The following is a 17,925-nucleotide window of genomic DNA, read 5'->3' as shown; positions in this document are numbered from 1 at the left end:
TTTTAACCTACAAACTCCTCTGAAGGTTCTCTAGCCTGCCTGACAGGCTTGTCCGGCCACATGTGATTGCTCACAGCCTCCCAACCGTGAGAGGCATGAGATGCTTTAAACCTTCTAAAAAACAGGTTCTTTAGAGAAGTTAGAAAACTATTAGTATAAGTATAATGGGCTAATTAGAAATTGTATTGGTAAAGGGTTTTTCATTTGTTGAGCCAATGTTTACTGCTAGGTCTTCACATCCCCTGCCCTTACATACATTAATGAATACATAGAAGAAATAAGTATTAACCTTTGATATTAATCATGTTAGACCTTAGGCTAAGTAAATTCTTTCCTAAAACCCACTACACCCTCACCCTATAGGAATGTAACTTTATTTGGGTGGCGTCTGTTTTAAGAATAATCACCCTTGGAGAAAAAAGTGTCCTGGTTGACTGACCACTGTCACAAGGAGGATCATAAATTGTCAGCAGGCCCCCCTGGCCAGAAGATGATGTAACACCCCTAAGACCTCTGTATACATTTGTGTGAAGCACCTGACTTTAATAAAAGTCAGGACTGCTGTCCCCGCGTGACTTTTGTGTAACATCTCAGTGTATAAAAACAGACTCTGGAAAATAAAGAATTGGGATCAGTTTCTTGAAATACTGGTCTCTCCATGTCGCTCTCTCACTCTGGCTGAGTTTCCATCTGGAGCGCGGAACCCGCCATGCTTACTAATTATGCCTGGGCTTCTAAGATCCGACCTGGGAGGCCTCAGTGTCTCCTCTCCTTCGGGAGAACGGAAGGACGCCTGCGGCCTACGTAAGTGGTGCAAGCTTCTTGTCTTGAAGTTTTATTGGTCTCCTGCATAAACCAAGCTAGTCAGCCTCTTTTCTCCACTGAATTTTCCTACTGAGCTATCCTCATTCTATTACTCTTTATATCTTTGATGAATATGTAAATAGTCGCCTAAGCCATCTCCCCTTCGAATACCCTGGATCAGCCGGGGCTGGACCCCGGCAAATGCCATTCCACTCTTTTCCTTTGTCTATAATGCTTTGTCTGTATAAGAGGTACAATTCTCTTTGAGCAAACATACTCATCTCAATAAATATCTACTGAGCACATACTGGATGTCTGGCACTCTGCTAGGTGCTTGGTTACAGCAATGGACAAAGACAAAATTCTCTGTCCTCATGGAGCTTATATTTGGAGGGCGGGGCTTAGAAAAGACACACACACTGATAACAAATATGATAAACTGATCAATTTTATATGCCTTAGAAAACAGTAAAGAGTTATGGGAAAGAATATTACAACAGAGCAAACAGGATGGAAGAGCCAGAGGAGATTTCAATTTTAAACAGAATGGTGAGCATAGGCCTTAGTGAGAAGCTGACATTCCAGCAAAGAGTTAAGGGAGCTTCACGCATGTATGATGTGGGGTATGTGAATGACTGGCTCATTCTCAACGTTACCATTTCTAGTAGTGGCTCTGGAAGGCTCTCTTCAAGCTTTCTCTTCAGAAGTTTCATATTATACAACACAAGGGAAGTCTTCCATTTTAAATACCATAACCGTTTTTAGACACAGCAAAAACTAAGAGAAACATTTCTTGACTGATTTGTTACTTTCTGAGTTTAGAGCAGGGATGAGGACACAGCGATGAATTAGCTCTCTGTTCCCCTAAGGAGTTTACCATCCAATGAGCCAAAATGACATAGGGAAAAAAGCAGCAGGGAAACTAGGGAGGAGCAAATTCATGCAGAGAAAGAAGGCAGACTTGCTCTGGATGTCAGGTCTGTTACCGCGAGCTCCGCGTCACACTGAAGTTACACCATATGTTGAGGGGACCAAAGCTGAGGAGCCAAACTCACCTGTCTAGTGCCTGCCGAGCCAGCTGCTTCAGCTTATTTTGCAGAGTTTTATCAGCAGTTTCATAAGACTTAAGAAAAAGAGAGACAGACATTCTGAAGCATAATTATTAATCTGCTTGATCCATGATATTTCTAAGCAAGAAAAAAATTTTACAATGCACATTATACTTCTAAAAATTATGAGAATAAACCAAGACACTTTATTTTTATCCTTAAAGGTATCACTTAAAATTGTGTTGAAACTCATCACTGAGGTAAACCCTAGGACCACTTAATGTGGACGGTGGTAAGTGGGACACAACTGAAAAATCTCAGTGTGGCAGAAGGCTGGGCAGCAGGAGCCCCCGCAGAGCAGGGTTACCGCACCAATTGAAACAGGTCAGGAGAAGACCTCAGAACTCCACTTATACGTGGAGTCTAAAAGCAAAACAGATAAACAAAATAAACCAAATGCAGACACAGAGAACACATTAGTGGATTCCAGAGGGGAAGGGGAGGGGGCTGGGGACGGGCAAAATGGGAGAAGGGGGCCAGTGCACGGGATGGAAGGTAACCAGACCTGCGGTGGTTATCACCTTGCTGCGCGTGCAGATGTCGAATTATAACGCGGCACTGTTCAGAACTAAAACCAAACCCCCAGCACTTACCAGCAGTCTCAGGTACCTACAGATGTGAGGCTAGATGGTTCTTCTGGATAAGAGACCTGGGACAAAGAGCCGGGCCTCGGAACAATACTGACAACCGCACTCTCTACCGCCCCACACCCTCCTATCAGTGCACTGCTCGCTCTTACGCACCGGATGACTCTTAGAGCTGAATGCCTGTCCTCAGGGAGCAGTAAAAATCACTCAGCAGACTCCACACTGTAAATTAATACAGCTCTCCAGAGCCACTAACTGATTTCTTAGTGTATCAAACTGAATAAAAGGGGGAAGAGCTTTGTTTTTTTTTTATTATGACGAACCAAATTTTTTTCCCTTTTTAAAAAAAGCTGAAGTATAGTTGATTTACAATAGTTTCAGGTGTAGAATAGACTGATTCAGTTATATCAAATTCTTTTCCATTGTTATTGTAAGATATTGAGTCTAGTTCCCTGTGCTACACAGTAGGTCTTTGTCATTTATCTATCTCATATACAGTAGTGTGTATATGTTAATCCCAAACTTCTAATTCATCCCTCTCACAGGAACTTTATTTTAAATTCACAGATTGTGATGAATTCTTCCTGTAATAAGTTAATTTTAGTTACAGGAGTGTAAGATGGTCAAAAATGCTACCTGTAATTTAAAAAACAATTGCCAAGTGATTCAATTAACACTGTCAAATTTTTAACAAGGTGTTAAAAATCCATTATTAATTCTACTCTTCATTAGCTTTTTTTTAAAACTGATTTTTGTATTGGGGTATAGCCAATTAACAATGTTGTGACAGTTTCATGTGAAAGTCATGGGACTCAGCCACATATATACACATCCCATTATCTTTTAATGAGGAATAACTTAAGTTACATGTATAATAACAGGATTTTTTTTTTTAACGAATTGTTACATAAAATTCACTAGTAAGGGGAGAAATTTCTTAGGACAATTCCACCAAACTTAACTTGTAAGTATTATTATACATACGGTTTTCAGACAGAGATCTACAGCTTCTGTATACAGTTCTATAGCATCTTCAACATTCCCTTTTTCATCTTCGTCAAAAGCTTGTGTCACGAGGAAATGGGCACGCTCTAAGTCCAACTGATGTTTTGATTTCAAAGGATCCGCACTCTTTGACTGAACTAGGATCAGAAAAAAGCCACATACTTATATATACATCCAGGGAACAACATGTCATTTTAATATACTCTTTACCAAAATTCTGTAATCCTTCATGTAAAAAACTTAACGAGGTAAAAAGAAATCTTTAAATTTTCCCTGAACTCCTCTCTGTCCCTACCAGCACTTTTCATCATTTAAAAAAATAAAATGAACATTAGCGTTCTCCCCCCACAAAAAAAGACTGAAACTTAGAAAACACTAAATCTAAATAAACTCAATCGTGTTCTAAAGTTAATTTTTTTTTTAGTACAGACAATAATTATATAATCTATTAGGCCTTGATGATAAAATTCATGCTGTTTCCTATTCATCAGGGTCCAGAATAAGCCATATTTTTATTGCTGTTTGACGTAAGTGCTTCTGTTTGTTTTTAATATAAAGATACATATCCATAAGAGACTTTCATCTAGCATATATAAAGATCTCTTATAATTCAACAACAAAAAGACAAATCCAATCTAAAATGGGTGTGGTGATTATGTCATCAACCTGTGTCAATTCGATTGGCTCAGAGGTTACCCAGTTGTTTAGCTAAGCAAGATTTCTGGGTAGCCTCTGAGGATGCTTCTGAATGAAATTAGCATTTTGAATTGGTACTAAAAGCAGAGTGCCCTCCCCAATGTGGGCGGGCATCACCTAACCCACTGTGGGCCTGAACCAAGCAGAAGACAGAGGGGGAGAACCTGCCTACTGCAGGACTGCGGGAGCTGGCACACGGGTCCTCCCTGGCTCCTGGACTGCAACTCACACCATCAGGCCCCCTGCTTCTCAGGCCTCTAGACTTAGACTGAACCACACCACTGGCTTTCCTGGCTCTCCAACTCGCAGAGGGAGTGGGACATCTTAGCCTCCATAACTGCATGAGACAATTGCTCATAATAAATCTCTGTATGTACACCCTACTGGTTCTGTTTCTCTGCAGAACCCTGATTTATATCATGGGGAAAGAATCTGTATAGTCATTTCTCCAAAGCAGATATTCAGATGGCCAGCTGGCACATGAAAAGATGCTCACCATTTGCTATCAGGGAAATGAATATCAAAACCACAATAAGATGCCATTTTATCCCCACAAAGATGGCTAAAATAAGACAGAAAGTAACAAGTGTTGACAAGGCTGTGAAGGAAAGAGAACATTGCCGGTGTAATTGTAAAATGGTAGAGCCACTGTGGAAAGCAGTTTAGCAGTTCCTCAAACTTAGACATAAAGCTACCATGTGTGTGCATGTGTGCTCAGTCACTTCAGTCATGTCCGACTCTCTGTGACCTTATGGAATGTAACCCGCCAGGCTCCTCTGTCCATGGGATTCTCCAGGCAAGAATACTGGAATGGGCTGCCATGCCCTCTTCCAGGGCATCTTCCCGACCCAGGGATCAAACCTGGGTCTCCGGCAGTGCTGGTGGATTCTTTACCACTGAGCCACGGATATGCCCAACGCTACCACATCACCTAGCAATTCTACTTCTGGGTTTCAAGAGAACTGAAAACATATGTCCACACAAAAACAGCATTACTCACAACAGACAAAAGGTGGAATCAAGCCAACGTCCAGCAACTGATGAATAATAGATAAATAAAATGTGGTCTACTAATACAATGAAATATTATTCAACCATAAAATGAAATTAGACACTGATACATGCTACCACAAGGATAAATGCTAAAAATATTATGCTAAATAAAAGAAGCCAGATACAAAAGGCCACAAACTGGATGACTCTATTTACAACAAATATCTAGAATTGGCAAATCCATGGAAACAGAAAATACATTATTGGGATTAAAGATTAGCAGGATTAGTAGCTGCTAGGGCTTAGGGACAGTGGGCAGAATGTGGTCCACTGGAGAAGGGAATGGCAAACCACTTGAGTATTCTTGCCTTGAGAACCCCATGAATAGTATGAAAAGGCCAAATGATAGGATATTGAAAGGGGAACTCCCCAGGTCAGTAGGTGCCCGATATGCTACTGGAGATCAGTGGAGAAATAACTCCAGAAAGAATGAAGGGATGGAGCCAAAGCAAAAAGAATACCCAGTTGTGGATGCGACTGCTGATAGAAGCAAGGTCCAATGCTGTAAGGAGCAATATTGCATAGGAATCTGGAATGTTAGGTCCACGAATCAAGGCAAATTGGAAGTGGTCAAACAGGAGATGGCAAGAGTGAACATCGACATTCTAGGAATCAGCGAAATAAAATGGACTGGAATGGGTGAATTTAACTCAGATGACCATTGTATCTACTACTGTGGGCAGGAATCCCTCAGAAGAAATGGAGTAGCCATCACAGTCAACAAAACAGTCCGAAATGCAGTACTTGGATGCAATCTCAAAAACGACAGAATGATCTCTTTGTTTCCAAGGCAAACCATTCAATATCACAGTAATCCAAGTCCATGCCCCAACCAGTAACACTGAAGAATCTGAAGTTGAACGGTTCGATGAAGACCTACAAGACCTTTTAGGACTAATACCCAAAAAAGATGTCCTTTTCATTATAGGGAACTAGAATGCAAAAGTAGGAAGTCAAGAAACACCTGGAGTAACAGGCAAATTTGGCCTTGGAATACAGAATGAACAGGGCAAAGGCTAATAGAGTTTTGCCAAGAGAACGCACTGGTCATAGCAAACACCCTCTTCCGATAACACAAGAGAAGACTCTACACATGGACATCACCAGATGGTCAACACTGAAATCAGATTGATTATATTCTTTGCAGCCAAAGATGGAGAAGCTCTATACAGACAGCAAAAACAAGACTGGAAGCTGACTGGGGCTCAGATCATGGACTCCTTATTGCCAAATTCAGACTTAAATTGAAGAAAGTAGGGAAAACCACTAGACCATTCAGGTATGACCTAAATCAAATCCCTTATGATTATACAGTGCAAGTGAGAAATAGATTTAAGGGCCTAGATCTGATAGATAGAGTGCCTGAAGAACTATGGACGGAGGTTCGTGACACTGTACAGGAGACAGGGATCAAGACCATCCCCAAGGAAAAGAAATGCAAAAAAGCAAAATGGCTGTCTGAGGAGGCCTTATAAATAACTGTGAAAAGAAGAGAAGCGGAAAGCAAAGGAGAAAAGGAAAGATATAAGCATCTGAATGCAGAGTTCCAAAGAATAGCAAGGAGAGATAAGAAAGCCTTCCTCAGAGATCAATGCAAAGAAATAGAGGAAAACAACAGAATGGGAAAGACTGAAGGTCTCTTCAAGAAAATCAGAGATACCAAGTGAACATTTCATGCAAAGATGGGCTCGATAAAGGACAGAAATGGTATGGACCTAACAGAAGCAGAAGATATTAAGAAGAGGTGGCAGGAATACACAGAAGAACTGTACAAAAAAGATCTTCACGACCCAGATAATCATGAAGGTGTGATCACTCACCTAGAGCCAGACATCCTGGAATGTGAAGTCAAGTGGGCCTTAGAAAGCATCACTATGAATAAAGCTAGTGGAGGTGATGGAATTCCAGTTGAGCTATTTCAAATCCTGAAAGATGATGCTATGAAAGTGCTGCACTCATTTCAGATCAGATCATTCTCTCAGTCGTGTCCGACTCTTTGCGACCCCATGAACAGCAGCACACCAGGCCTCCCTGTCCATCACCAACTCTCGGAGGTCACTGAGACTCACGTTCATCGAGTCAGTGATGCCATCCAGAAATCTCATCCTCTGTCGTCCCCTTCTCCTCCCGCCCCCAATCCCTCCCAGCATCAGAGTCTTTTCCAATGAGTCAACTCTTAGCATAAGGTGGCCAAAGTACTGGAGTTTCAGCTTTAGCATCATTCCTTCCAAAGAAATCCCAGGGCTGATCTCCTTCAGAATGGACTGGTTCAATCTCCTTGCAGTCCAAGGGATTCTCAAGCGTCTTCTCCAACACCACGGTTCAAAAGCATCAATTCTTTGGCACACAGCCTTCTTCACAGTCCAACTCTCACATCCATACATTACCACAGGAAAAACCATAGCCTTGACTAGATGAACCTTTGTTGGAAAGTAATGTCTCTGCTTTTCAATATGCTATCTAGGTTGGTCATAACTTTCCTACCAAGGAGTAAGCATCTTTTAATTTCATGGCTGTAGTCACCATCTGTAGTGATTCTGTAGCCCAGAAGAACAAAGTCTGACACTGTTTCCACTGTTTCCCCATTTTTTTCCCATGAAGTGGTGGGACCGGATGCCATGATCTTTGTTTTCTGAATGTTGAGCTTTAAGCCAACTTTTTCACTCTCCACTTTCACTTTCATCAAGAGGCTTTTTAGTTCCTCTTCACTTTCTGCCATAAGGGTGGTGTCTGCATATCTGAAGTTATTGATATTTCTCCCGGCAATCTTGATTCCAGTTTGTGTTTCTTCCAGTCCAGCGTTTCTCATGATGTACTCTGCATATAAGTTAAATAAACAGGGTGACAATATACAGCCTTGATGAACTCCTTTTCCTATTTGGAACCAGTCTCTTGTTCCATGTCCAGTTCTAACTGTTGCTTCCTGACCTGGACACAAATTTCTCAAGAGGCAGATCAGGTGGTCTGGGATTCCCATCTCTTTCAGAATTTTCCACAGTTTATTGTGATCCACACAGTCAAAGGCTTTGGCATAGTCAATAAAGCAGAAATAGATGTTTTTCTGGAACTCTCTTGCTTTTTCCATGATCTAGTGGATCTTGGCAATTTGATCTCTGGTTCCTCTGCCTTTTCTAAAACCAGCTTGAACATCAGGAAGTTCACGGTTCACATATTGCTGAAGCCTGGCTTGGAGAATTTTGAGCATTACTTTACTAGCGTGTGAGATGAGCGCAATTGTGCGGCAGTTTGAGCATTCTTTGGCATTGTCTTTCTTTGGGATTGGAATGAAAACTGACCTTTTCCAGTCCTGTGGCCACTGCTGAGTTTTCCAAATTTGCTTGCATATTGAGTGCAGCACTTTCACAGCATCATCTTTCAAGATTTGGAATAGCTCAACTGGAATTCCATCACCTCCACTAGCTTTGTTCATAGTGATGCTTTCTAAGGCCCACTTGACTTCCCATTCCAGGATGTCTGGCTCTAGGTCAGTGATCACACCATCGTGATTATCTGGGTCATGAAGATCTTTTTTGTACAGTTCTTCTGTGTATTCTTGCCATCTCTTCTTAATATCTTCTGCTTCTGTTAGGTCCATACCATTTCTGTCCTTTATCGAGCTCATCTCAATATGCCAGCAAATTTGGAAAACTCAGCAGTGGCCACAGGACTGGAAAAGGTCAGTTTTCATTCCAATCCCAAAGAAAGGCAATGCCAAACAATGCTCAGACTACCGCACAATTGCACTCATCTCACACGCTAGGAAAGTAATGCTCGAAATTCTCCACACCAGGCTTCAGCAATACGTGAACCGTTAACTTCCAGATGTTCAAGCTGATTTTAGAAAAGGCAGAGGAACCAGAGATAGAATTGCCAACATCCGCTGGATCATGGAAAAAGCAAGAGAGTTCCAGAAAAACATCTATTTCTGCTTTATTGACTATGCCAAAGCCTTTGACTGTGTGGATCACAATAAACTGTGGAAAATTCTGAAAGAGATGGGAATCCCAGACCACCTGATCTGCCTCTTGAGAAACCTGTATACAAGTCAGGAAGTAACAGTTAGAACTGGACATGAAACAAGAGACTGGTTCCAAATAGGAAAAGGAGTACGTCAAGGCTGTATACTGTCACCCTGCTTATTTAACATCTATGTAGAGTACATCATGAGCAACGCTGGTCTGGAAGAAGCACAAGCTGGAATCAAGATTGCTGGGAGAAATATCAATAACCTCAGATATGCAGATGACATCACCCTTATGGCAGAAAGTGAAGAGGAACTAAAAAGCCTCTTGATGAAAGTGAAAGTGGAGAGTGAACTAGTTGGCTTAAAGCTCAACATGAAAACTAAGATCATGGCATCTGGTTCCATCACTTCATGGCAGATAGATGGGGAAACAGTGGAAACAGTGTCAGACTTTATTTTTTGGGCTCCAAAATCACTGCAGATGGTGACTGCAGCCATGAAATTAAAAGATGCTTACTCCTTGGAAGGAAAGTTATGACCAACCTAGATAGCATATTGAAAAGCAGAGACATTAGTTTGTCAACAAAGGTCCGTCTAGTCAAGGCTATGGTTTTTCCAGTGGTCATGTATGGATGCGAGAGTTGGACTGTGAAGAAAGCTGGGTGACAAAGAATTGATGCTTTTGAACTGTGGTGTTGGAGAAGACTCTTGAGAGTCCCTTGGACTGCAAGATCCAACCAGTCCGTTCTAAAGGAGATCAGTCCTGCATGGTCTTTGGAAGGAATGATGCTAAAGCTGAAACTCCAGTACTTTGGCCACCTCATGTGAAGAGTTGACTCATTGGAAAAGACTCTGATGCTGGGAGGGATTGGGGGCAGAAGGAGAAGGGGACGACAGAGGATGAGATGGCTGGATGGCATCACTGACTCGATGGACAGGAGTTTGAGTGACCTCCGGGAGTTGGTGATGGACAGGGAGGCCTGGCGTGCTGCAATTCATGGGGTCGCAAAAAGTCGGACACGACTGAGCGACTGAACTGAACTGAGGGCCTAGGGGGAGATAGATGGTTAGGTAGCATCACTGACTCAATAAACATGAATTTGAAAACCCTAGGAGATAGTGAAAGACAGGGAATCCTAGCATGCTGCAGTCTATAGGGTTGCAAACAGCTAGACACAACTGACAAACTGAGCAGCAACACCAGGGGATGGGAGGAATGGGGCGTGACTACTAATGGCTAAGAGGTTTCTTCTAGGGTGATGAGAATGTTCTGCAGTTAGATAGTGGTGATGGTTGCACAACTCTGGGAATACACTAAAAACCACTGAATTGTACACTATAAAAAGCTGAATTTTATGGTATGTGAATTATATCTCAATAAATGCTGTTTAAAAAACCTTTAAATTTTGTCTCAAAATTGTGCTTGATCTTTTTAAAAAACTATAATCCTCAGTAACACCTCTCTAAACCATGTATTATACTAATCCCATTTATTAAATGAATGTTAAAATATTCAGCTCAAGGTTTCTCAGCCTTGGCCCTACTGATATTTTCACCTGGATAATTCTTTGCTGTGGATGGTCCTATGCATTGTAGAATTTCCCTGTAGCACTGTGCCTGCCCTCCAGCCAACCAGATGCTAGCAGCATACTGCACCCTGACCCCTAACATAGACAACAAACATCTCTCCAGACAATGTAAAATGTCTCCTGAGAGGCAAAATTGATTCTAGTTTCGAACGACTATCTAGTCTATGGTTTCACAGCTGTAAGTGGAAGGGCAGGGACTCAACTTAGATCTTTAATTCCAAGTCTTGAGTTTTTTACACTTCAGTAGTGAATTTCAAACTGGGTCACCTTCCCCACCCACAAAGTCATGTCATCTCTCAAAGTTTCTTGACTGTCAGCAGACTCTATCTGTTTTAAAAACTGGGATTCTGAACAAGATTTTTATTTGATAAAGAACTCTTCTGCATGAAATGATAATTAAGTAAATCATTTAATTCCCATTTCACTTGCTGAACAAAATGGGTCCAAAAGTTGGCAAAACATTTAAGGTATGTTACACTCTAAAAATCCTTTTTTGAGCTTTACTTCTGTTTTACTGACAAGTTTTCATTCGTCAAGAGATTAGGGCTATCTCATTCTGTGCCTGAGTATCATATAAACATCACATTTATAAATTTAAAAACTTCATTTACTTAGCAAGGAAAATGAAGTGTCTCTGAATTCCATGGTATTTTGAATATATGGATGAGTATAAATTTGTATCAAGTGAGAGCTTGACACACAAACAGTTAACATGTCAACGCATGCAGTTTCTGGGCACTGTCTTACAAGGAAATACTGTGTCTGTAAGGAGACTGTCATAACAAGAAACCCAACAATTAAATCTACTTTATCTTAACTATAAGCTGGTTGGTAACTGCTACTATCTGTTCAGAATAAGTGGTAGAAAGTAGCACAAAGTCTGTCAGAATGCTGAATAAGACCTCTCTAAGTTTGCGGCTTTATTAGATAGCCACAAGGAAAACAGGGTGGAAAAAGAGTCCTCAGTGACATGAATACATCCTTGAAACAAAATATCAACAGATGATCATTTTCTTTCCTACCATGTAAACAACAGATTTTGCCAAGAACCCACTTACTTCTAAGGGAACGATGAACATTAAGCCTGGGAACTTGTGTCACAGCATTTGCCATGAGGCTTACAAAAATAAACAGGTTGTTCCAGGTCTCTGCTTACATGCCACTTTCCCAAGATACCGTTGGCAAACTCTCTAAAATGAGAGTTTAGCTAAGGTCTTCAGGTTGAGGATACTGATACGGTAAAGACTGTGAACCCACTGCTGAAGTCTTTAGACACTGAAGAGAAAGAGTCATTTAATTTTAATAGCAGGAGAGGGCATGTGACAGATATTTAAAGGCAGATTTTAACAGGATTCTAATCCCGATTCTGCCAATGACACACTGTTTGAATGTGGATAATTCATGTCCATTTCTGGGAAATTAGGATATCACATTATGTGACCTCTGAGGTTCCTCTTCACAGATCTATCACTTATTTTCATATTACGATGTTCAAAGATGCGATTACCAAAAGAGGAATAAGCGACAAACAAGTGAAGATCAAGAATCAAAGATGAAAACAAAAAGGAAAGAGAAACATAAGGGAAAAGTAAGATGGGATAGGAAAGAAGAAAAGAAAATAGTGACGTGGTTAGTAGTCTTTACCTGCTGAATGTAAGGCCTGCACTCTTTCCAGATACTCATTTATTTTTTCTTGAATATGTTCTAGGCTTGATCCTGCCATCTCAGCATAAATTAAAGCTTGTGCAGCTTCCTAAAAATAAAAAAAGAATTCAAAAGACTCTAACAGATGAATTACAATTTGAATTTTCTATACCACTTTCTAACTCATGGTTGGTTTCTATGAATGATAAAACAAGAATGTCTTTAAGATACTAGAAATTTTTTTCATAAGATAAATGAATAATAGTCCTTTACTAAACTTTTTTCAGTTCTCAATGCTCTCAATTTTCTCAGACTGTTGAAACTTTACAAAGTCAAATAGAAGGGGTTGATTTTAAACATTTTCTTAGAATAACTGTGATTTACGTTGTTTTCCTTCTTCTCAGTGCAGTAGGTCAGACGAAACTACTTACTGTGAAAAGGTGATCTGAGTCCTGAGAGCATTAGAACAGACAATACTCATAAATATCAACAAACGATTATAAACGTTAATTGTCTCACTATGGCAAGAAAAGTTTTTTCTCCAAAGAAACCACTGTCAAAGGGGGACACATTTTAAGGCAGGTTTCAGTTGAATGAAAGAAACTTATTTTAATGAAGAACACCTGGATCCATTTTCCAGTTATTCCATGACCTCCTCAGCCAGTCAGGCTGTGCTAGTGAGGAAAAGCCTCCGTTCTCGCCATCACCATTTCAGGAGGGTGACCAGAGCTACCAGAGAGACTCCCCCCAGCACCACCACCTTCCCTGCAGCCATCTAAATGGATGCATTTCAAGGAACCCTAGGCCTCATTAGCTGGATCCAAAGATGCCATCCCTTTTTGAACCCAGTTACTGGAAGAATCATTTCTCTGAACCTACAAAATCAATAAGAAGAGTACAATTTTGATCCAAATGGAAGTTGGGGGTAGAAAAGATACGTTTTCCTCAGATCCTGCAGTTCAGATATTTCAAGGGAGGAAAATATAATTGTATATGTAAATACTGTAGCCAGTTTTTTTAACTGTTGGTATCAACTTTATTTTGCTCATTTCATTTACACTTCAACGTGATTAACAAGGAATCCCAAAGAGAACAGCATGAAGACAGAAAACACTAAATATCTGAAACAGTTTACATAAATAGAAACACCACCACTCTGCTGATTCTCTCAAGGAAAAGAAACTCTTCATAACAACATGCATGTAATTCTAAGCAAAACAAAAGGCACTGCACAGGATTTCCTTTCACTTTAGAAAAAGCTATTTCATATGGCACTACGTTTACTTAGGAACATTTGTCATTATTTCACAAAACTAATAAAACACAGTCCTACTTTTAAAGAAATACCACCATTATGAAATTGTAAAGAAAAAAAAGTTCAAAAAGAATGACTCTGAAACACAACCGAAGTCTCTAAATACAGGTTGTAAAATGAAGGCAATCAAACATTAATCTGAGAAAAGAAAATTACACATCATTGATAGCATATAGGTTTATGGAAGAAAAATGACTACTTTATTTTCAAGCCTGACATTCTTCCTAAAAGAAAAGGTGACGGTCTTTAGAGGATACAGCTCCCTCCACCGGAGTGGGGATGGGCCACGGCTGGAGCTGGAGAGGTGTGCGTCTGCAAATCCTCAGAATTGGTGAGCAGACAGTGGACCGGGGGGAGGGGGCGGGCTCTAATTCTGGCCTCAGCAATTTATCCATAGGAAATATCACAGAAACGTGTAAAGCGTTAGCTACAAGGATATTATCATGCTGAAGAAACAGAACGCACATTAAAATGGCCAGGAGACTTTGTAAAGAAACGAGGGCATATCCGCATAATGGGATACTATGCATCTAGCCCTTAATATTATTACTGGTAACAGTCATATCGTTAAACTTTTAAAAAATTCGTAATTTTCTTAAAAGTTCAAAAGAAAAGAACAGGTTTAAAAACAGCATAGACAATCGGACCCGTTTGTTTTTTTAAAAAGGTTGTGTACACACACTGACACTGGGGGGATGGCGACGTGCGGAAGTCAAGCACTACGACGCGCAATGCTTTCTTCTTCACTGACTCGCGGCGCTCTCCCGCGTGCTTCCGGCCCGTCTGTGGCGGTGAGCGCACGTCCGCGGAGCCGAGCGCCCTGCCCCACCGCCGCCCTCAGGAGCGTCGAGCCGGGGGATCACCTCCGCCGCGGCGACCGAGCCCCCGACGGGCTGGCGCCTTAGCCCCGCCCCCGGCCAGAGCGGCCCCGCCCCCGGTCCCCGGCCCCGCCCCCGGCCCACCTTGTAGTAAAACACGGCCTCCGCGTAGCGGCCCTCCTGGTCGCGCTGCACCGCTAGCCGCGCGAACTGCACCGCGTCCCGCTCCAGAGCCGCCGAGTCCATGGTCGCCCCGCGCCGGAGCCCTTCTCGCGTCGCCGACCGCCGCGCGCCCAGGGGCCGCGAGAGGTCCCGGGCCGCGAGGAAGGCGAGCCGGAGCTCACTTCCGCCGACTGAGGGAGGACGGCCAACAGCCCACCCCAGGCTCCCAGCCCGCCGGCACCCTCGCGCCGCGGCCGCCGCACTCCCGACCGGCCCACCGGCCACACTGCGCAGGCGCAGCCGGGCCCGCGCAAGGGTTCTGGGAGCCAAGGCGACTGAGGGAGGCCCCGGCTCGGCGGAGTGCGCGGGCGGTGGGCGGGGCCCGGTTGCGGCGCGCGTGTGCACGTGACCACCAGGGCTCCGGGGATTGGGCAGGCCCAAGCGGCGCCACGTCGGCACGGCCGCGGGCTTCGCCGACCTCTTGACGGAGTTGTGCGAGTGAGGGCTGTTGCTGGCCAGACTGGGAGCGGGCGCGCATGCGCCTCAGGGAGCCTGGTCCCTACTTAGTATCCAGGGACAATGAGCAGCGCTTCCCGCCGTCACCTGAGCTGACTTTTTTAAATCAGGGAAATGAAGTAAGGACATAGCGTCACATTCCCGGCCTCTTCTGAGCTGACTTTTTTAAATGAGGGAAGTGAAGTAAGGACAAAGGGTTCTTAATGTGATACTTTTATAAGGTTTCTAACCATGTGAGTCTTAATCCTGTATACCTCCCCAAGTGTATGGTATTGAGTGAATTGTAGACAAGCAAGGTAATACGTTTTCTTGTGTTCTTATCCTTAGGTTAACTTAATGCTGTCGTCATGACACAATTAGGTGATTATTTGATTAATTTCTTTCTCTCTTTAAGCTCTGACTTCAGCAATACTAATGAAGGAACTTCCCATGTGGCGGAGTGGATAAGAATCTGCCAGCAAGTGCAGGGGACACAGGATGTATTGTAGCCACGCGTTCCAGGAAACAAACTCACCCAGAAGGACAATGCAGATAGTGGAGTGCAGTTTATTACACCGAGGGGCCCAAGGCAGAGTCTCCTCTTAGCCAAGAACCCCAACTGACTTTTGTGAAAACCTTATATACCTTAGGCTCAAGCCCACATCCCCAAATTCCTTAAACCTAGTCTGAAAAGTGTTAAAGGAAGATACAATCAGGTCACAGCCATGATTCATAATCAGAAGGGTCAGCTGGTTATACATTGTAGCCTACACCAGTGGGTGCCATAAAGATTATAAAGGTGATTGACTACGGTAGGGGATTGTTACATTCTTTTTGGCGATGGGGAATCTTGGTATGGAATCTGGTGTTTATCAGTACGGGAGGCCAGTTCAGCCGTAGGTATATGTTATGCCCATAGCTACCAGGCACATAGTCCAAAGCTGACTGAAAGTGCAAGATGGAGTTTCCTTCTTTTTCAAGATGGAGTCAGCACCGCCTGTTCCTCTCCTCCTTCAGTAACACTGGTTGAGAAAGACCCCACATGCTGGGGAAAAACTAAGCTGGTGTGCCACAACTACTGAAACCCAGTTGGTATCTAAAGCCTGTACTCCACAGCAAGAGAGCCACCGCAATGAGAAGCCCTAGCACTGCAACTGAAGAGAAGTCCCTGCTCACTGCAACTAGAGGAAATTCTTGCCAAGCAACGAAGACGCAGCGTGGCCAAAAAACAAATAAATACATAACAACAACAAAAACGAAAGACACCATGATGTGAACAAAACTCAAAATTCACCGTACGTCAAAGAAGCAAGATGTGAGAGAACAGACTGTGTTACTTTGTTTACAAGGAACACCGGCAAAGACAAACCTTACCAATAATGTGAGAAGTTGTTAGGGAACAGTTGACCAACACTGCCTGCCCTGACTGGACATCATGATAACACCTTAAGTCTCCTACCTCAGGATGCTTCAAAGAACATAAAGCCAAAGAAGGGCCCAAAACCAACCTGGGGAAAACCAAGGAGGGGCCAAGAAGGGGAGAAATGTGTGTTAGTCGCTTCAGTTGCATCTGACTCTTTGTGACCCCTTGGACTGTAGCCCGCCAGGCTCCTCTGTCCATGGATTCTCCAGGCGAGAATACCGGAGTGGTTTGCCATTTCCACCTCCAAAGAAGGGGAGAAGAGACCAGTCCATTAAATCTCTTGCCAACCTCCCAGACTCTCTCATGCTGGAAATCATTTTGATTGAGCGATGCACATGCCATCGGGAAGGGCCCTGCATCAGACTGAATGAGGACATGAGCAAGATGACTGGCCAGAGACAATCCCAACTCACCTAACCCCACCCACCGTAAAACTTGAGACTGCAAACCACAAGGCAGAGCAGTTCTCCTAGTCTCCCTTACACTGTTGCTCTCCACTCCAGCGTCACTTTTCAATAAAGTCTTTTGCTTTGTCAGTACTGTAGCTCCTTGGACAATTCATTTGAGTCTTAGACAAGGGCCCACTCTCAGGCCCTCAAAGAGGTCCCTTCCAGTGACAAAATCACATCAGTGATTGAGAAGGGATAAGGGAAACTTTGGATATAAGGGGAATGTTTTATGTCTTACTGGTGGGTGATGTCAAAAGTTATATCCATTTGTTAAAAATCGACCACACTGTACATTTTAAATGTGTGCTTTAGCTGTCCCTTCATGTTTACTGAAGTTAATAACTATCTTATTGGACTGTTGTAAAGAGCACAGGTGGAGAATTTGACTCTGCTTGGCACAAAGATGGTTCCTATCATTGGCTACAACAGTTTTATAACTGAGCAGGGATGGTTTCTGTCTTCACCAGTTTTATCCCAGAATTAAGTCCAAGCTTTTGTCCGGTGCAAGTGTTGAATAAGTATTTCAAAATGTTGAGTGAATGAACTCCCCTACTGAATATACTCAATGTGCCCTTTCCCATCTTGAGTTTGAACAACGATATAGAAATTCCCTAACACAGGATAGAGGGTCCTTCAGAACAGGAGCTCAGAGTGAATTCCCAAGATATCTGCAGCCACTGTCTTGTAGAAACTGATGCCCAAGTTACAGCAGATGAATGCAGTTTTAACTGCTCATAGAGGAGTGTGTCTAGTCCCCCCTGCCCTCATCTCAGCTTACGGAACTCCAGCTCACCTTGCAGGGGGCTTTTCTA

At 42.8% G+C, this 17,925-nt stretch overlaps 1 protein-coding gene and 1 long non-coding RNA gene across 5 annotated transcripts in view; one reads left to right on the top strand and one right to left on the bottom strand.

Annotated features, from left to right (window-relative positions):
* CAPN7 (calpain 7) overlaps positions 1–14,984 on the bottom strand; it is a 51,822-nt gene extending 36,838 nt beyond the window's left edge. Inside the window, exons 1-4 of one of the 4 annotated variants that reach the window (XR_011568740.1) lie at positions 14,729–14,984; positions 12,452–12,560; positions 3,485–3,642; positions 1,860–1,927 (exon numbers count right to left, since the gene is read on the bottom strand). Coding sequence is in view for 3 of the 4 variants with exons in the window: in XM_070797014.1 (XP_070653115.1) it covers positions 1,860–1,927; positions 3,485–3,642; positions 12,452–12,560; positions 14,729–14,830 (437 nt within the window). In the remaining variant the exon portion in view is untranslated. Of the gene's footprint in view, positions 1–1,859; positions 1,928–3,484; positions 3,643–12,451; positions 12,561–14,452; positions 14,627–14,728 lie in introns of those variants that run through there. The other 3 variants (XM_070797014.1, XM_019964330.2, XM_019964344.2) reach the window with 3 other exon arrangements.
* A 91-nt stretch (positions 14,985–15,075) lies between these two features.
* On the top strand, positions 15,076–17,200 carry LOC139185201 (uncharacterized). Its single transcript, XR_011568744.1, has 2 exons — positions 15,076–15,558; positions 15,657–17,200. It is a non-coding gene; the product is annotated as an uncharacterized lncRNA (long non-coding RNA).
* Positions 17,201–17,925: the final 725 nt, after the last annotated feature.

Source organism: Bos indicus, chromosome 1, assembly GCF_029378745.1.
Source record: "Bos indicus isolate NIAB-ARS_2022 breed Sahiwal x Tharparkar chromosome 1, NIAB-ARS_B.indTharparkar_mat_pri_1.0, whole genome shotgun sequence".
In the NCBI taxonomy this organism is placed as follows: domain Eukaryota; kingdom Metazoa; phylum Chordata; class Mammalia; order Artiodactyla; family Bovidae; genus Bos; species Bos indicus.
The sequence above is the reverse complement of the archived record's forward strand: the minus strand, read 5'-3'. Positions and strand labels throughout refer to the sequence as shown.